The 20,660-nt window shown below is 39.6% G+C and overlaps 1 protein-coding gene and 1 non-coding gene across 5 annotated transcripts in view; both read left to right on the top strand.

Annotated features, from left to right (window-relative positions):
• The window catches only part of SELENOI (selenoprotein I), a 45,260-nt gene that overhangs the window by 3,989 nt on the left and 20,611 nt on the right, over positions 1-20,660 (top strand). For all 4 annotated transcript variants that reach the window (XM_020913853.2, XM_020913855.2, XM_020913854.2 and 1 more), the window contains exons 2-4: positions 13,374-13,442; positions 13,890-13,998; positions 16,144-16,218. In XM_020913853.2, the coding sequence (XP_020769512.1) occupies positions 13,374-13,442; positions 13,890-13,998; positions 16,144-16,218 (253 nt within the window). The remainder of the gene's footprint in view (positions 1-13,373; positions 13,443-13,889; positions 13,999-16,143; positions 16,219-20,660) is intronic.
• On the top strand, positions 4,137-4,209 carry TRNAV-CAC (transfer RNA valine (anticodon CAC)). The gene has a single exon. It is a non-coding gene; the product is annotated as a tRNA-Val (tRNA).

The raw sequence follows: 20,660 nt of genomic DNA, 5'->3' as shown, positions 1-20,660 counted from the left end.
TATGTTGAGGGATTTCACTCTCACCAGGCATATCATTCCTCCTCTTCCTATCCTATCTTGAGTTGAAGAATGTTTCCACTTATCTAAGGGTGAAACTTCTCTTGTGGTTTACCTAATCTGACCTAAGGAAGGCTTAGTTTTAATTGATAGTGTAGCAGCTAGTTTCACATTGTATCATTCTGCTTCAGAAAGTGTTCTGTGAAATATCTTGTTTGGTGTCAAGAATATAATTTTATGATGAATTGGTTTCTGCTATTGTGGTAATTAATTAACTTGGCTGTCAACAATAGCCCAATTACAGGAACTTTGATAACTGTGAATTCAGGTGGAAAAGAAAGGCTTTGTACATCTTGATGGTCGTGCTAAAGAACTGGAATCTGGCCTGCACCCTTACCAGTTCATGCAGTTTGGTTTTGTTTATCCAGTAAGCATTTATTGAGGGCCTGCTCTGGCTCAGATATGGCATTGCAACTGTAAAATTAAGCTAGGCTAGAATTCCTGCCTTCAAGTAACTCAGTTATGTGGCATATGGGCAAGGAAGCAAACAGATATAGTTAATAAATGCAGTTAGGTAAGTTTACTTCCTTGCCCTTGGTATTTGTACTTCTCTGCTTGTGAACACTTAACTGGCATATAACATATACATGTACTCACATCCCAGAAGGTTATACCAAGAGGAAGGATGTTTTAGCCAAGGAAGAGTAAGTACATTTTTTCAAACACCAGTCTCCTCCTTGAACATCTGTAGTGCCTCCCACATGTTTTTCATGTGTTTGATATCCAGAGTCCTCAGCGAGGATTTCAGCTTCCTTCACTAGACAGTCCATCCTTTTGTCTTATCTCCTCATCTCTTGTTTATTATGAATAAAGTCTAGCAAGGAAACATGTTTGTCATCACAACCTTCTTGTTCTTGTCTCACTGCTCGAATTCTCCAGTCTTCTCTCACCACCTGTCTGACTTGTCAGCAGATGTAAATGACAATATTCCTGGAAATGGCATCTCTTTGCCCACTGAGTCATGTTCTTTGTGGGTACAGTTCTTAAAGTCTTGTATTGATAAAAAGTACTTTTGTTGTTCAGTCATTAAGTTGTGTCTTAATTGTCATAAGTTTCGACTCTTGTAACCCCATGGACTGCAGCACCCCAGACTTCCCTGTCCTCCACTATCTCCCCGAGTGCTCAGACTCATGTCCATTGAGTCAGTGATGCCATCCAACCATCTCAGCCTCTGTCACCCTCCTCTTTTGCCTTCAATATTTCCCAGCAACAGGATCTTTTCTAGTGAGTCGGATCTTCGAGTCAGGTGAGCAAAGTATTGGAGCTTCAGCTTCGCATCAGTCTTTCCAATGAATATTCAGGGTTGATTTCCTTTGGGATTGACTTGTTTGATCTTGTAGTCCAAGGGACTCTCAACAATCTTCTCTAGCACAATTGGAAAGCATCAGTTCTTTGATGCTCAGCCTTCTTTATGGTCCAACTCTCATATCCGTACATGACTACTTCAAAAACCATATCTTTGACTGTATGGTGCTTTGTCAGCAAAGTAATGTCTCTGCTTTTTAATACACTGTCTAGATTTGTCATAGCTTTAGTTCTAAGGAGCAAGCGTTTTTTAAATTCCTGGCTACAGTCACCGTCCGCAGTGATTTTGGAAGTCTGTCAAGACTGTCTTGACAAGCAAGAAGTCTGTCACTGTTTTCACTTTTTCTCCAACTATTTGCCATGAAATGAAAGGACTGGATGCCATGATCTTAGCTTTTTGAATGTTGAATTTTAAGCCAGCATTTTCACTCACCTGTTTCACCTTCAGCAAGAGGCTCTTCAGTTCTTCTTCACTTTCTGCCATTAGGGTGGTGTCATCTGCATATCTGAGGTTGTTGGTATTTCTCCCTGCATTCTTGATTCCAACTTGTGATTTCGCATGATGTACTCTACATAGAAGTTAAATAAGCAGAGTGACAATATACAGCCTTGACATACTCCTTTTCCAATTTGGAACCAGTCCGTTGTTCCATGTCTAGTTCTAATTGTTGCTTCTTGACCTGCATACAGGTTTCTCTGGAGGCAGTTAAGGTGGTCTGGTATTCCCAACTCTTTAAGAATTTTCCAGTTTATTGTAATCTACCTGTCAAAGGCTTTAATGTAGTCAACGAAGCAGAACTAGATGTTTTTTCTGGAATTTCCTTGCTTTCTCTATGATCCAGTGATTATTGGTAGTTTGACCTCTGATTCCTCTGCCTTTTCTAAATCTAGCTTATACATCTGGAAGTTCTCGGTTCATGTACTGCTGAAACCTAGCTTGAAGGATTTTGAGCATTACTTTGCTAGCATGTGAAATGAGTACAGTTGTTCAGTAGTTTGAACGTTCTTTGGCATTGCACTTCTTTGGGATTGGAGTGAAAACTGACCTTTTCCAGTCTGTGGCCACTGCTGAGTTTTCTAAATTTGCTGACATATTGAGTGCAGCACTTTAACATCTTCATCTTTTAGGATTTGAAATAGCTTGGCTGGAATTCTGTCACCTCCACTAGCTTTGTAATTCTTCCTAAGAGCCATTTGACTTCACAGTCTAGGATGTCTGGTGCTAGGTGAGTGACCACACCGTTGTGGTTATCTGAATCATTAATACCTTTTTTGTGCAGTTTTTCTGTGTAATCTTTTCACATCTTCTTAGTCTCTTCTGCTTCTGTTAGGTCCTTGCCATCTCTGTCATTGTGCCCATCCTTGCGTGACCCATTTTGTCAGAACCTGCTCTGTGGCCTGTCTGTCTTGGGTGGCCTTGGATGGCGTGGCTCATACCTTCATTGAGTTACACAAGCCCCTTTGCCACAACAAGGCTGTGATCCATGGAAAGTACTTTTAGGAACTTTAAATTTCTGTCCTAGGGTTAATATAATGCCTCCCCTTTTTTCATTTTCAGTTAGATTTGGTGTTTTTCTTTCTTAGTAGATTATTACTAGGACAGTGCCTTGCATTTAGAGAATACCTTGTCTTTGCTCGCAGTGCGGTGTTTGAAGTCACTATCAGGAAGTTAGGGCTTCACTGATAGCTCAGCTGGTAAAGAATCCACCTGCAGTGCAGGAGATCCGGGTTCAATTCCTGGGTTGGGAAGATCCCCTGGAGTAGGCATGGGCTACCCCACTCCAGTATTCTGGGGCTTCTCTGATGGCTCAGCTGGTAAAGAATTTACCTGCAATGATGGAGACCTGGGTTTGATCCCTGGGTTGGGAAGACCACTGGAGAAGGGAACGGCTACCCACTCCAGTATTCTGAGCACTAAGCTGATGATGTGGCTTGTCTTTCAGCTGAGGATTTGGTGGAAGTGGCATTCATGTTTGTTTTCACCAGAGCAGTGGCCCTCAGACTTGAGAGTGTTTCAGAATCACCTGGAGCATTTGTTAAAAGACAGATTGCTGACTCCACCCCTCAGGCTGTCTGATTGTGTATATTAAGGGTAGGGTGCAAGAGTTTGCACTCAGTTTGGCAGCTGCATTTTGAGAAGCACCTCATCAAAGGAATATTCCATTGTATTGAAGAGCAGTTAATAAACCAAGAAATGAATGTAAAGAAGTAAGAAGCTGTATTATTGTAATGTTCATGTGTTAGCTCTCAAGCATCAGGTAGTCTTGATTTTGTGGATAGGGGCCTCAGGGTATCTCTTATACTAGAAAAGAGGATGGTTTAGTGCTTTCAGTATTGGATATTAGTTTTCTATTGCTGGATAACAAATTACCAGAGATTTGGTGGTATAAAACAACACACATTTATTGTCTCCCACTTTTCTGTGAGTCAGGGCACCAGTGACTTGGCTTCTCTGCATACGTGTCACCAGCCTGCCATGCAAGTGTCATCGGCGCTGTGTTTTCATCTGGAGTTTGGGGTCCTCGTCCAAGCTCATGTGGTTGTTTGCAGAATTTAGTTCTTTTTAATCATTGGTCCAAGGCTCTTGGCCTCTAGAAGTTGCCCACTTTTTTGGCCACATGGCCATCACCATAGGCACTTCATGTCATTGCTGTTTGCTTCTTTAAGGTCAACAGGAAACTCTTCTTCAGACTGTTAAAATGGAGTCCTAGGTAATGAACTATGTTATGGAAATGGCATCTCATCACCATTGTGTATAATGTTTTCGTGGGACTTCCCTGGTGGTCCAGTGGTTAAGACTCTGCACTCACAATGCAGAGGGTCTCGGTTCTATCCCTGGTCAGGGAACTAAGATCCCAAATGCCTCTCAGCATGCTCCCCCCCAAAAGTTATAATATTCTCTCAATCAAGGCAGTGACATCAGTCACCTTCACTGTATTCTGTCAATGAGAAGCAAGTCACAGGTTCCACCATCAAGGGAGTGAATGAACAGTGAAGGGGAAGGGATTGATTATTTGTATAATTTGTATAAAGAGTTTGACTTATTGGGGATTAATTACCTTAGAATATATCTGCTACCAACTGGAAGACAGAAAATATTGGAGGACATTATGTTAGTAACAATTTTAGTATATTGGATCTATCAATAAGTAGCCCATGATTGTGTTTGGGCCAGGAGAGGATAGTCTGGTTTAAAACAAAGTGATCCATTTCACAAAAATGTTCCAAGATGACTCATAAAGGATTTAGAGTTTAGGCCTTCCTGCTTATTAGCTGTTAATTCCTGAATTTTATAGTTTCTTCATCTGTCAAAAGGGTGGAATAATCTATTTTATCTATCTTACAATGTCAAATAAGAGAACAGATATAATTGTACTTTGGAGACTGTATACATGCAAATGGAGACATGTTATTATTAGTGGGGGAGAGTAAGAGCAACTTCCCCTTGTGAAGAGACAATTTGCTGTGAACTAGTTCCCAGAGGAAAATTGTTCCTCTCATCACTGATGGAGTCACTGTATACTGCCACTTAAGTAAACATGCAGAGTAGTTTGTATTTATTCATCCATATGTGCAGACATTCAAAGATGTTTCATTTCAGTTCAGTCGCTCAGATGGGTCCAACTCTTTGAAACCCCATGGATTGCAGCACGCCAGGCTTCCCTGTCCATCACCAACTCCTGGAGCTTACTCAAATTCATGTCCATCAAGTTGGTGATGTCATCCAACCATCTCATCCTCTGTCATCCCTTTCTCCCACCTTCAGTCTTTCCCAGCACCAGGGTCTTTTCCAGTGAGTCAGTTTTTCGCATCAGGTGGCCAAAGTATTGGAGTTTCAGCTTCAACATCAGTCCTTCCAATGAATATTCAGGACTGATTTCCTTTAGGATTGACTGGTTGGGTCTCCTTGCAGTACAAGTGACTCAAGAGTCTTCTCTAACACCACAGTTCAAAAGCATCAATTCTTTGGCGCTCAGCTTTCTTTATAGTCCCAACTCTCACATCCATACATGACTAGTGGAAAAACCATAGCTTTGACTAGACAGACCTTTGTTGGCAAAGTAATGTCTTTGCTTTTTAATGGGCTATCCAGGTTGATCATAGCTTTTCTTCCACAGAGCAAACGTCTTTTAATTTCGTGGCTGCAGTCACTATCTGCAGTCATTTTGGAGCCCTCCCAAAATAAAGTCACTGTTTCCATTGTTTTCCCATCTATTTGCCATGAAGTGATGGGACCAGATGCCATGATCTTAGTTTTCTAAATGTTGAGTTTTAAGCCAAATTAAACTCTTTCACTTTCATCAAGAGGCTTAGTTCTCCTTTGCCTTCTGCCATTAAGGATGGTGTCATCTGCATATCTGAGGTTGTTGATATTTCTCCTGGCAATCTCGATTCCAGCTTGTGCTTCATTCAGCCCAGCATTTCACATGATGTACTCTGTATAAGTAATAAGCAGGGTGACAATATAGAGCCTTGATGTACTCCTTTCCCAATTTGGAACCAGTCTGTTCCATGTCCAGTTCTAACTGTTGCTTCTTGATATGCATACAGATTTCTCTGGAGGCAGGTAAGGTGGTCTGGTATTCCCATCTCTTTAAGAATTTTCCACAGTGTTGTGAGCCACAGTCAAAGGCTTTGGCGTAGTCAATAAAGCAGAAGTAGATGTTTTTCTGGAACTCCCTTGCTTTTTTGATGATTCAGTGGATGTTGGCAATTTGATCTCTGGTTCCTCTGCCTTTTCTAAAACCAGCTTGAACATCTGGAAGTTCATGGTTCACGTATTGCTGAAGCCTGGCTTGGAGAATTTTGAGTATTGTTTACTAGTGTGTGAGATGAGTGCACTTGTGCGGTGGTTAGAGCATTCTTTGGCATTGCCTTTCTTTGGGATTGGAATGAAAACTGACCTTTTCTAGTCCTGTGGCCACTGCTGAGTTTTCCAAATTTGCTGACATATTGAGTGTAGCACTTTCACAGCATCATCTTTTAGGATTAGCAGTAGCTCAACTGGAATCCCATCACCTCCACTAGCTTTGTTCCACTTGACTTCACATTCCAGGATGTCTGGCTCTAGGTGAGTGATCACACCATTGTGATTATCTGGGTCATGAAGATCTTTTTTGTGTAGTTCTTCTGTGTATTGTTGCCACCTCTTCTTAATATCTTCTGCTTCTGTTAGGTCCATACCATTTCTGTCCTTTATTGTGCCCATCTTTGCATGAAATGTTCCCTTGGTATCTCTAATTTTCTTGAAGAGATCTCTAGTCTTTCCCATTCTATTGTTTTCCTCTATTTCTTTGCATTGATCACTGAGGAAAGCTTTCTTGTCTCTCCTTGCTATTCTTTGGAACTCTGCATTCAAATGGATATATCTTTCCTTTTCTCCTTCATCTTGTTTATTGAGCTCCTACTGTGTGACAAATGCAGATAGGATCAGGCTGAGAAGCCTTCTCCCTTCTCTTAAATGTTATTTTAAAATGCCAACTGTCAGTGAGTCCCACATTTGTATGTGAACGTAGTTCTTTTGATTGCCTTCATATTTGTTGAGTGACTAACAGTTTTTAATAATTGGGATCTTTTGTTTTATGTTTTGTGCTTAAGTGACTGCCCAGAGGCTTGGAATGCCATTGCTAAAGAAATCTGCTGCAGGAGCGATAGAGCACATGACCACAACGGATCCTGCCCCCATAGAGACTTACAGCTAAACATGGTTGAGTCCTGAGACCCCTCAGCAAGGGACTGACCTCCATACCATATTAATACCACACAGACACTTGAGAGAAGAAACTTGACATTTCTTTTCTCTCCCCTGAGTTCTTAAGAAAGGTTGATAATGTGTTTCTTTCATTTAAGAGATATCTGGAAAGTTGGTATGAGCAGTAAACAGTTCAATACAGTGAACCCAGTTGGGAACCAAAATTAGTTCTTTGTGATTGTCCTGCTTTTTATTCCTAAAATCATGGATGATTTAGAAGTCACGAATTTGGAGAGTAATTTTAAAAAGTCAGAAACATCAGTTTGAGCTTGCTTACAGCTGAAATGATTAACAATCAGTGCAGTTTATGAACTATTTTTTTTTCTTTCTTTCTTTCTTTCTTTTTCCATTAGTTTATGAACTATTATTAGCTTGTACTCAATCCATACTTTATGGATTTCCATGGTTAACTAAAATATGTTTTATAAGTGTGAAGTTTATTTTTCAAGTGGGTAAAGACAGGCAATCATTTGGTAGTTAGAAACTTCTTCCTTATATTGATCAGAAGACAAAGCAAGGGAAATCTGATATTAGATAGTAGAGTGCTACCATCTATATTAGTACTAGATGGGACACTAGCCTCAGTCTGGTTAATAAGTTGTTTAGAGCGCTGCATTTAGTACAAAGATGTGTCAGTTCATCAGTTTTCTTATCAGTTTATAGAAGAGATTTAAAATATAGTACCTGTACCAGGAAGTGGTTCCATAGTTTTCCTTTTGTTGGAGGCAATTTCCTTCTGAAATTAAGAGGAGACTCACATTTCTAGTGTCCTCAAAAATGGGCACTTACTAGCATATTTTAGAAGTAATTTAGAGTCTTGTACTGCTCCTGGCCTAACCAGTAATTGCCACTGGCCTGCTATACTGTAGCACTCTTGTACCTGTTTTGCACTTTTGCCGCCCTCCGGTCTATTTTCTATACCATAAACAGTGTGATCCTTTAAAAATATAAATCAGGGCATGCATTGTGCTTATGATAAAATAAAACTCATTGTGGACCTTTTGGATGTTGTCTGCCCACGTCTCATTTCACACCACTCTTCCTTGTTCATTCATGAGCTGTGGAGTGGTTTTCCTCCACTTTGTGGTCTTTCCACATTTTGTTCTCTGCTTTAGAAGGTATCTTGGCATGTATCCTCTCTCCTTCTCAGTTTTTTACCTATGAACTGCGCACACACACATACACACACACATGTGCATACTGTGACACATATATTCTTTATTTTCTCTCCCATTTTTAAGGTATAAATTATATACAGATGCCCAGATCTTAAGTATATAATTTAATGAATTTTTGCATTTATGCATACCCATGTAACCATCACCCAGGTCATGATACAGAATTATTTCTAGCACCTCAGAGGGCCCCCATTTAGTCCCTCTCATCAGACTGTTACTATGATCTCTTTTTGCCGTAAATTAATTTTGTCTGATTTTGAACTTCATATACATGAATCTTCAACAGTATGTTCTCTTTAATAGTCTCACTTTTGTTTACTCACTGCCCTGTCTTACACATTCTTTACCTGTCTTATCTTCTAGGACTCAGCTTTAGTGTCCGCTCCTCAGAGAAGCTTTTTCTGAGCACCTTAGGTACATTCCTGGTCCTCTGGTCTTCTGGGACAGCACCCCATTTATTGCTTTTCATGGTATTGATCACAGCTGTGATTATGACTTGTTTTCCTGCTTGCCATCTTTCTCACATTAGACTACGGGCTTGGTGAACACAGGACACTGTGTCTTGTTCACTACACTCTTTCTGGCGGCGTAGCACAGTGCCTGGCACAGTCATAGGCACTCAGTCACACATATTTGTTGACTTAATAAATGAATGAATGAGTGAAGAATGAACCCTGCTTCATTTCCAGACTTGTACTGAAGTAAAAAGAAAAGAAGTCTTGCAACTTTCTAATATTTGACAAAATATTATCTAAGGTAATTCTGAATTTTATTAAGACTTTGTGGGCAAGGTTGACTAATTGCCGTTGGTGACAGTACAGAATTCTATACCCAGTAAACATGACTAAATGTGTGAATAGCAATCTTGCGGGGACTGTTTAGAAATTCAATCTTGATCCACATTTTTATAGAGACTTAGATGAAGTCGTTGCTAATATGACAGCTTTGTTGTTTGTTGTTTAGTCGCTAGGTCACGTCTGACTCTTTTCTGACCCCATGGACTAGCCTGGCGGGCTCCTCTGTCTGTGGGATTTTCCAGGCAAGAACACTGGAGTGGGTTGTCATTTCCTTCTCCAGGGGATCTTCCCCACCCAGGGATTGAACCCATGTCTCCTGCTTGGTAGGCAGATTCTTTACTACTGAGCCACCTGGGAAGCCCGGTTTTACGTGCTAAGAATTTGGGGGTGCATAGCTAGTACATGGATTACTGAGTCTGACCCCCAAGGAGATCAGAAAGATGAGTGATTTCTATCAGGATGAAGTGTTAAAATGGTAAATGTAGGGTCTTACACTTAGGTTCCAATAATTAACTTCATATGAATGTAGAGAAAGGTGGCTTTGCAGTCTGTATAAGAAAGGCCAGAGGAGTTCAGGTGACTGTGAAGTTGTGTCTAAGTTGCAGAATGACTTTATTTCTATGGGAAATTAATACTATGTTGAGCACCTGTTAGAGAAATGAGTTACTGAGGAGGAAGGGCTAATAGTTCTTGTTCTTTGTACTCATGCACCACCTGAAATGTTCCTTTTGCCCTGAATCACACTTCTGTGTTGGTTTAACAACAAAATGGATTGAATGGAGCACTGGTTGTCAGACTAAAGCCCTCAGACACCCTGTTTTGGGAATAAAGTTTTGGCACAGCATGCCCATTTGTTTTCTTATTTTCTGTAACTTCTTTCTGCTTCAGTGGCGGAGACCATATGGCCTGCAAAGCCTAAAATATTTAGACTTTCTGGCATTTTCCAGAATAAGTTTTCCAACTTCTGGTCTAGGGAACTCGACCTTGATGATGAAGGGGAATGAAACTGTGACAAGAGAGAAGCAGCACAATGAATGTGAGATTTTTTAACCAGGTGAAGAGAGATTTAGTGCGACAGGGAGAACCATCTTCAAATATGGAAAGCATTATTGTTTGGAAGAAAAATCAGAACCTTATCTGTTTAGCTGTGTGAGGGAAATTGAAAACATGATAGGAAGTATGGGCCGAGGGGAGGATTTTGCTATCATGTAGAAAAATTGTTTTAGTGTTGGATTGGAGTCTTTTTAGAAGTAATGAGTGTTTTGGTAACCAGAGGCATTTATTTAAAAAGAGGCCTGGAACTTCCCTAGTGGTCCAGTGGTTGGGACTCCGCTGCGGTGGGTGTGAGTTCTCTCCCTGGTGGGGGGACTAAGATAACACATGCTATGAGGCATGGCCAGAAATTAAAAAATGTAAAGAGGCCCGATGACTTTTACCTATTCACGTAGGCGAGAGTCAGGCACGTGAGAACTACACATCTCCTGAACTGTTGTGTTTCTAAGATTTTGCCTTGGAATGGTTCTCAAACTCAGGCTGTGGTTTGCAAGCGTTTCTCCAGGGCACTGGCTTCGTCTGGCCCAGTATTGTTTTGTGCTGTGCTGTGCTTGGTTGATCAGTCGTGTCCAACTCTTTGACTCTGTGGACTGTAGCCCGCCAGGCTCCTCTGTCCATGGGGATTCTCCAGGTAAGAATATTGGAGTGGATCTTCCCAGGCTAGGGACTGAACCCAGGTCTCCTGCATTACAGGTGGATTATTTACTGTCTGAGCCACAAGGGAAGCCCAGCAGATTGTATTGGGTTGGCCAAAAGATTCGTTTGGGACGAAGGAAAAACCCGAACGAACTTTTTGGCCAACCCAATAGATCAAGCAAGTTCTGCAGGCCTTAACAGGGGATTATTACCTGAGTCAGATATTCTGGTGTCTACCAAAACATCATTCCAATAGAAAATAAAAATATATTTAACAGGCATTAACTGAATCTAGTTTGGCACCTTTAAAAGTTTACATTTTGCTTATTTTTTTAGGCATATGAAAGGTTTGACTCCTTCTTTCCTCCTATTGATTCACAAGACAGTTTCGAATTTCTTTGTTTATACCAGGTGATATGTGACCTTGAAAAAAATACTCAAATGTGTAAGGCTAAACCGCAGAGCGCTCTTTAGGTTTATTGTTGGCTACCTTTTGTAATCTCATATTAAATTTTCTCGCTATACTTGAGTTAATCAGCTATTATTAAATGTAAAAAATCCAGTTCGGCAGACACCGTTTTGTATTGAGTTTTGTAATCTTTTCATACTTCTACTGTTCCCCTGAAATAGAGATTTAGAGGTAAAACTCCAAATTTACAAAAGAGGAGCTTTTCTAATCAATATACCATGAGTAAATGACCTTGTTTTAGATCCAAGTTCGAATTATGGAAAGCTGCTGAATGAGACGCATTCAGCAAACATTTGAATTAAGCATTGTACTCTGTACATTGTATTAACTATTTGTGTGATGTCTTGAACTGTGTTCTTCTAATTTGGACTTCTTTCAACTTTTGTACTTTGCAGCAGGTGGTAGAGTTGAAATGTCTGGTTTTCCCGCTTATGTGACCTGCTGGCTACATCATGTGGGTCTGGGTTCGGACCCTGGTGAAACGGAGGAGGCCAGGGCCCTCCCACTTTGTCTTCGGCAGCTTTCAGGGTTCATATTGGTTGTATGTCCTCAGTCTGAAAACTTAAATTCAGGTGGTCCTCTCAGTTGCAGTCACGTTCATTTTGCAGAGGTTCAGATGTCATGGTATCTGTTACGTGGAAAAGCTTTGTAGACTGTAGAGAACTGTGCAAGGAGAAGCTGATTTTAGCACAGACAGTAATATTCGTGTAAGGTGGGCTTCTTCTGAGAGTCTGGGTGCAGCTGCAGAGCTTCTCGCTCTGAACAGAGTTCTTCTTCATCATTTTCTTCTGAGTTATCCCATTTCATCCAAATGAGTTGGAGAAGTGGAGGCATTCAGACATGGGTTCTGTTGAATAAACATTTGACTTCCTAGCTGACTCTGTGAGCAGTATTTTAAATGATTTCTATTTATTTACTTTTTGCTCCATCTCACTTTTGAATCTTGAAACACTGGTGGGAAACGTTTCCTGCATATCTATAAAACGTTCAGGAAGGGAGTGGGATTTGGGGGTGGTAAAGTTGCAGGGGCAGGGCAAGAAGGAGTGGGGCAAAAAAAAAAAAAATTCAGGAAGAAATTTTGATCTTTAATTATGATTTTTTAAAAATCAGATAAAGTGCTTGCTACTTATTTTATAGTCATATTGAACATAAGTGTAAAACACAGTTGAAACTTTTTTCAAGCATTTGACTAGTATGCTATCTTTTAAATGTCAACTTGTTAAATTAGGTAGTATTCCCAGTCCCTGAGGATGAGAATTGTTCCTTCCCAATTTTGTATCCCTTCTTCTTTGAATGTAGTGAATGCTTCATACATGCCAGGCACTCCAGTATGTGTATCTCTGATGAATAAGTCATCAACATGACTCTTAAAGTATTACATAATTATATACAGATATTTTGTTAGAATTTTTCAAAGTTTTACTAAATAGCTCAACAATTGGGGCATACCTTTGAATATAATGTAACCTGTTCTTTTCTTCCTTTGCTTATTTAAGGAATCCATTTTCCTGCTGTAAAGGGATCTGTCATTCTTTTGGTGCTCAAAACACACTTAATGATACATAATGCTTGTACATACAGCACTTACTGTGGGCTCGGTACTCTTCTAAGTGCTTCATGTATGATGTTAGTTTATCTAATCCTTATGGCAATCTTTTGAGGTAAAACTTTGATCCTAATTTTATAGGTGAAAAAACTAAGAGGATTTAAATAACTTGCCCAAGATTGCACCACTAGTCAGTGCATAGTAATGGTGTAAAGGGTGAAGCAGCAAGATTACCATTAGTTGATAGTGATGAAGGAGGTTGTTTGAGTGGTCTGTGTGTGAATGCACAGGGCGCTTATTATCCTGCATAGTAGGGGAACACTTGAAAGCAATATAAAATTTTCTGCTGCCACATTGTAATATTATAAAAGCTGATTTGAGTAAAAAAAAAAAATCTGGCTGTACTTGGCCGTCTTTGCCCCATTCATGCTTTTCTAGTTCTGTTATTTAGATAAGGACATCATATAAATAGATATATTCTTTAGGTTATTTTTATACTGTTATTTTCATTTGAGAAATATTGTTCTATGTGCTGTTATGCAAGGATTAGCTCTGAATATTTTCTTTCATTTCTTAACAGTACAGTGCTGTGGATACCAATCCACTCTCTCTCTATGTCATGCACCCATTTTGGAACACTGTCGTAAAGGTAAGATGATTAATAAGCATGCATTTGGGCTTTAGTAAAGTTTAAATATTTTAAACTGTTTTTTGGAGTATTGCAGATGTAACAGTAAGACACTTAGAGAAACTGCCTCTCCCATCCTCCCTTCCCTTAGTCACATACCTTTTGATTTATCTTATCACTGAAGTATAATCTTATACTCTAGATTTATTATATTTATAAAATGCTTATTAAATGCTTCTAAAATATGTTATGATTATAAAAGTTTGTTGATTATACAATTACTTAAAACAGAAAACAGAAATGCTTATTTCTATTAACTGGAGATTATGATTTGCAATTTAATGTATATAACTCCCACATATAATCCAAGTTTATAGCTTTTATTATGACACATTTGTATGTTGTGGTATGTACCGGACAGAGATTTCATTACTTTAATTATTTTGTAATTATTTTGGAAAAAAATAGGTATTTCCTACTTGGCTGGCTCCAAATCTGATAACCTTCTCTGGCTTTCTGCTGGTTGTGTTCAATTTTCTACTTATGGCATACTTTGATCCTGACTTTTATGCTTCAGGTATGATTATTGCTTTAATGTAAAATCTTAAATATCTTTAATATAAAATCTTAAATAGAAAATAAGATATGGCTATTTTCTGATTCTGTTAAGATGCTTGCAATTCTTAAAAGTTTTGAATATTATCAGTTCAGTTTAGTCACTCAGTCATGTCTGACTCTTTGTGACCCCATGGACTGCAGCGCGCCACGCTTCCCTGTCTATCATATCCAAATTCTAGAAACCAAGTTGGTTTCTAGAATTTGGATATGCTATCTTAAAAAGCAGTGAGGTTTTTGTATATAAAGAGTAATTAGATTTATAAGAAGATGGAAAATTAGGACTGTGACATTTTGCCTAAAAAGAATATAAGCAAGGCCCAACAAACCTACCTACCCTTCCCTCTTTCTAGTTATTGAATAAAAGTCCCCCTTTTATAGAGGGAACATGATCTCTCTTGCCCTCTGCACAGCATTTGTACTTGCCTTTAATAACTCCCAGTTTCCTCAGAAAATTGTTGAAAAGTGAAGTGAAAATGTTCATCTCTCAGTCATGTCCGACTGTGACCCCATGAACTTTAGCCTGCCAGGTTCCTCTGTCTGTGGAATTTTCCAGGCAAGAATACTGGAATGTGTAGCCATTCCCTTCTCCAGGGAATCTTCCCAACCCAGGGATCAAACCCTGGTCTCCTGCATTGCAGGCAGATTCGTTACCACTGAGCCACCAGGGAAGCCCCCTGAAAATGGTTGTTAGACCTTAAATATTTGTTTACAGAAGTCTGGCCCTTACTGAGAAGGAGAGGAGAAATGTTCCTTTGTAAGCAGCTTCAGCCTTTTCCCAGCGGCTTCTTTCAGACCTGTTGGTCTTTTCTTCCTTCCACACCCAGCTTCTGCCCTGGCCAGAGAGAATCTGGAGTGTATTTAGGGTTGGCGGGGAGGGGATATGTGGGAGACAGAGGTTTTTTTAATTCCTCAACAGGTGAATGAAGTTGAGAAGAACAGAAAGATGGAGGTAGATGAGTGTTTTTTGCATTCTAAGTTAGAGGATATATTTTCCAATAAGAATACTTATAAATGATGTAGTCAGGAGTTTTAATACTGTATTTCATCTGTGTTATGGGTTCAGCAGACTTTTGTGCACTGACCTAGAGAAACTAACAATCTCTGAAAACCTTGTGTTTGTAGGAGAATTTAGAGTTTCAAACATTTAATGACTTTAAGAATTCTGAATATTGAAACTATACCTATGCTTGACTTTATAAACTGAAAATTTTAACCATCACTTCTCTATGTGCAATAAAATAGTAGTTGAATATCATAAAGTACCATGTGAAAGATTAAATTTCGTGAAGCACGATTTTGATATTATGTGGGTTTTTTAAAAAAATTGTATTTCAATCCTCAGAACAGCCTCAAAATCTTTGTGACTAGAAATAGTATTTTTTGACTAAATAAAATTATTTACTTAGCTCTAAAATATGTAACTATTATATATATTTCCCCAAGTCATAGAACTTGAAGGACCAGGTGGACCATCTAGTCCCAGTATTTCTGGGAAGTGGAAATCAGGAAAGGTTAAATGATATATTCAAGGCTACACTGTTGATTGATTACAGAGCCAGGACTAGAACCCAGACCTCCTGAAGCTCACTTGTTCTTAGGGGGAAAAAGTGAGGTCCAGACACTTCAGAATGATCCTGATGACTAAATCATCCAGTTGAGGTGATTTATCTATATCCAAATCTGAAGGTCTTTTGTTCAGCTAATAATTTAGTTAGAGAGTATAGGTTGAAGGCTTTTTCCATGTTTGTAGTATAATCATAAACAACAAGGATCAGATGAAATACAAGCATTTTTTAAATTCAAAATATATTATTTTTCATTCTAGACACTTAAGTAATTTTCAAGTAAAGAAGAACAGTCAGTCTTCAGTTACGATTAAAGCTCAAAATAAATGTTTATTGTTTATGAGGGGTTGGGCCGTTACTTCTTGGGTTTTGTCGGAGTTTGCTGATATATTCTAATATTTATCTAGTTAATGCATTTAAGATATAAAGTATTTCAGCTTTTATTTAATAAAGAGAAACATTTCTCTTTTGACAGTATAGGCTCTGGTTCCAACAATTGTACTTAGACTGCATTAAAACTGAAGTTGCTTTCCTTTCAGCACCAGGTCACAAGCATGTACCCGACTGGGTCTGGATTGTAGTGGGCATCCTCAATTTCATGGCCTACACTCTAGGTAAGAAATTGGCAAGCATTCATTTTAGTCAATGGCTGGCAAAACTGTCAGCAAGGGTAGCTACACAGTAAGTTAACATTTTCTCCTATGCTTAATTCATTTTAACTAGTGTTTATTAATATCCTGTTTAGCTTGATAAATATGTTCTTGAGTTTCTCTGTGAAGAATATTGTTATTTGCTAGGAATTTGGAGAATAGGGTAGGCGTTGGCAAACTGCCACTTGTAGGCCAAATCTGGCCCATTGTCTGTTTCTGTAGGTGGTGGTTCACTGCTCATTCTTTGCATGTCTGTGGCTGCTTTCCTATGGCAGAGGCACAGTTGGGTAGTTGCAACAGAGACCATTTGGCCCAGAGTGTGTAAACTATATACTCTTTGGCCCTTTACAAAAAATATTTCCCAACTCTGGAATAAGATATCATTTTTGCCATGAGTTTGGGAAGCAGTACTGACATGTCAGATAGTTGCAGAATACTGAGAAAGGTGCTGTAATAGAGTATAGCAGGGGAACAAACACAGCAGTGATCAGATTTTGTTTGGTGGATACAGTGGTCAGGGAAGTCCACTGGGCCAGGTCACAGCATCTAGTCTGCCAAGAGTGCGTTTCATTGGGATCATCTGCACGGCTTGCCCTGCACTCTTTAGGTCTCCTTCCCTGCTTTATTTTGCTCCATTACACTTAAAACCATATGACCCACTCGTATGTTGTCTGTCTACTCTAAAATGTAAGTTCCTTGGGAATTGCCTGGTGCTCCAGTGGTTAGGACTCTGTGCTTTTCACAGGGTGGGAATTCCATTCCTGGTTGGGGAACTAGAATTCTACAAGCTGTGTGGTGTACCCCCTCCCCCATTTGTGTGTGTGTGTGTGTGTGTGTGTGTGTGTGTGTGTATAATATAAGTTCCTTGAGGGTGAGTGCTTTATTTAGTTCACTGGGTACCCAGTGTTAAGAACAGTACCTGCTACATGGGAGGCACTCAGTACCTGGTTTTTAAATGAATGTGATGTAGCAGACCCTGACTTAAAAGTTGCTTAGGTCTCTTCAGATAAAGATGACTTGTATTTGTAACACCAGGATAATTTGGTACAGGGATTAAATCCTGGTGTGGTGAGTGGCCAGAGCTGTTAAGAGTGGGGAAGGAAGAGAATGAAATCAAGAATTATACAAAAGCCTAGTTTTTTTCTTTTTAAAACTCTATAGACAGAGGCTTTGTGCATTTGTTATTAAAGATAAGCTGGTTTTTGAATTTTGCTGTAAGGGAGTCTCAGGCTGTCCAGTGGGTAGGACTCCACGCTTTCATGGCCAAGAGCCCAGGTTTGATCTCTAGTCAGGGAACCAAGGTCCCACAGACTGCATGGCACGGTCAAAAAAAATTTTTTTTCTCGCTATAGAATTTGGTTACTAAGGACTGCTCAGGAGGAATAGGGACAAGGAGAGGGTGGCCTGAGGCTCTAGAGACTTTTCATAGCATGTTGCAAGAGTCTTTTGACGTACTGTGTTCTCTACCTGTTTTAGGTTGCCACAATTCTGGCAAAAATCCTGAACTAACATGAACTGTTGGTTGCAAAGCTTGCCTTGAACTAACAGTTTATAATCTTCATTTATTCTACCAGTGTGGCTATTCTTATGTTTTGCTGCAGAAATATTAATGTGTTGGGTCACAGGGCACTGCTTCAGATTTTGTTTGTGTGTTTTTCATAATACATGGGATGTGAGCTAAATTGCCTTTCTTATGAAAATACATTATGAGACATATCCAGATGTATGGAGCCAGAATGGGTTCAATGAGAAGACATAGAAAACCCAATCATTACATAGTTCATAAATTCAGTACTTGTGGTAACTGCACAGAAATGGCACTGAGAGTAGGAAATTAAGGCAGCAAATAATGAGAAAAGACTTTTAGGAAATATTTTAGCTACTCGGGGGCAAACAAGCTCCCAATCCTATATAACCGAGAGATCAGTGTGCAGGCAGGAATTTGAGATTCATGCTTTCATATAGTCCCTCAATAATATTTTTAAAGGCCCTCTTTGCCACAGTCTGAGCTAGTAGTTGGGGATAATACTGTGGTGAGCTAGATAAACAAAGTAATGATAAGGAATTTTAAATTCCTTGACTCTAAATATTTGCAATTAGTCTAATTCTTTACTTTTAATTTTGAGTATTTGTTTATTTATTTGGCTGCGGCATATAAATTTGGGTCTTAGTTGCGGCATGCAGGATCTTTGATCTTTGTTGAGGCCTGCAGAAACTTAGTTGCAGCATGTGGGATCTAGTTCCTGGGAATGAACCTGGGCCGCCTGTGTTGGGAGTGTGGAGTCTTAGCCACTGGACCACCAGGAAAGTCCCCACAATTAGTCTAATTCTGATGCATTTAATTAACAAAACTGTTTCTTTGGAGGAAGAATTTTTATATTTCAGTCTCTTTCCTTCCTTTTTGGCTAGGTTGTATGTTCTCTCTCCCTCTTCCCCTCTTCCTTTATCCCTTTCTCTTCCTCTACTGTTCCTTCCCCCGCACCCCCAGGCTTCTCTGTTTCTGCCTCTAAGTGAAGGTGTTCCAACGTGCTTTCTCTTTCTCCTTCGTTATTCCCTGGTAATCCTGATCGTTAACACTATTGAGTTGACTCACATGTTAGTATCTAGCCTTTATTTACCTTCTAAGTTGTTAGTAAATTACCCTTAAGTTGAGTTGCTTGACATTACTGTGTAGATATCCTGTCAACCCTTCAATTTCAGCATATAAAATTGTACTCAGCATCTTTTCTATCAGTCTTGCTCCTTCTTCAGACGTTCTTCTTCCTGGTAACACTACCACTTTCTTAGTTACCCAGATCTTCTTGTCCTTCTGACTCACCTCTTTTTTACTGCATTGTCATTTTTATTTTCTTAATATCTTGCTCGCCTCCAGGTTTTCATTCCCACCACATTCCCTCTCAACGCATCCTGTCCTTCACACTGATGTCAGGTCTGTCTTCCTGAAACACTGCCTGGCTTTCACTCTTCTTACTCTACTCAGATAATTTTAGTAGCTCCTCAGACTCCCTGATACTTTAAAATGGGCTCAAATCTCCCTTCTAGCCTCTTGATACTGCCCTCTTCATGTATAGTTTCTGGTTGAATTAAACGATTTGGTGTTATCTACACACACATGTGCTTTTACATCTTAGTGTTTTTGCTGATAACACTCCCTCCTCTGGAAATGACACACTTCTTTATCTCTTATCTACTGAAATCCAGCTCATTCTTTATGTCCCCACTCAGATTTCATCTTGTCTGGAAAGCCAGTTTAGTTTATCTTAGCCTGAAGAGAACTTGTCACTTTTCTGTACTCTTCTGTGGCTTATGATTCATCATATCAGCATATCTGTCATGTTTTGTCTCCTTTCTCAATTTTAAACTCTTTTGAGAGTACAGACTTAGTTTATTCTAAGATTTTTATAATCTTCACAGCATCAAAAATAGTTGTTGTTTAGTCACTGAGTTATGTCCGACTTTTTTGCAACTCCATGAACTGTATCTCACAGGCTTCTCTGTCCATGAAATTTTTCCAGGTAAGAATACTGGAGTGGGTAGCTGTTTCCTATTCCAGGGGATCTTCCTGACCCAGGGACCAAACCTGTGTCTTCTGCATTGGCTGGTGGATTCTTTACTGCTGAGCCAACATACTATAAGAATACTACATTGTGGAAATTCCCTGGCGGTCCAGTGTTTAGGACTCCCCACTTTCACTACCGAGGGCTGGAGTTCGATTCTTGGCTGGGGAACTAAAACCCCACAAGTTGCGCAGTGCAGCACCGCCCCCCTCATAGTGAGTTGTACAGTTTCAGTAAATTTAACTCATAATTACTCAACACCATGTGCAAAGCCTTTTCTTTTTTTTTTCCCATTTATTTTTATTAGTTGGAGGCTGATTACTTTACAATATTGTAGTGGTTTTTCCATACATTGACATGAATCAGCCATGGATTTACATGTATTCCCCATCCCGGTCCCCCCTCCCACCTCCCTCTCTACCCGATCCCTCTGGGTCTTCCCAGTGCACCAGCCCTGAGCACTTGTCTCATGCACCCAACCTGGGCTGGTGATCTGTTTCACCCTTGATAATATACATGTTTCCACGCTGTTCACTCAAAATATCCCACCCTCGCCTTCTCCCACAGAGTCCAAAAGTCTGTTCTGTACATCTGTGTCTCTCTTTCTGTTTTGCATATAGGGTTAGCGTTACCATCTTTCTAAATTCCACATATATGCGTTAGTATACTGTATTGGTCTTTATCTTTCTGGCTTACTTCACTCTGTATAATGGGCTTCAGTTTCATCCATCTCATTAGAACTGACAAAGCCTTTTCTGAAAACACTTAAAATTGTGGAAGTGGTCTATCTGTAAAGAAGTGACTGTGATATGTAACAAGATGAAATAGGTGTTATGTCTGACGTACTGA

The sequence above is a fragment of the Odocoileus virginianus genome, chromosome 2 (genome assembly GCF_023699985.2).
Source record: "Odocoileus virginianus isolate 20LAN1187 ecotype Illinois chromosome 2, Ovbor_1.2, whole genome shotgun sequence".
Taxonomy (NCBI): domain Eukaryota; kingdom Metazoa; phylum Chordata; class Mammalia; order Artiodactyla; family Cervidae; genus Odocoileus; species Odocoileus virginianus.
This window is presented reverse-complemented; position numbering and strand designations above follow the sequence as displayed.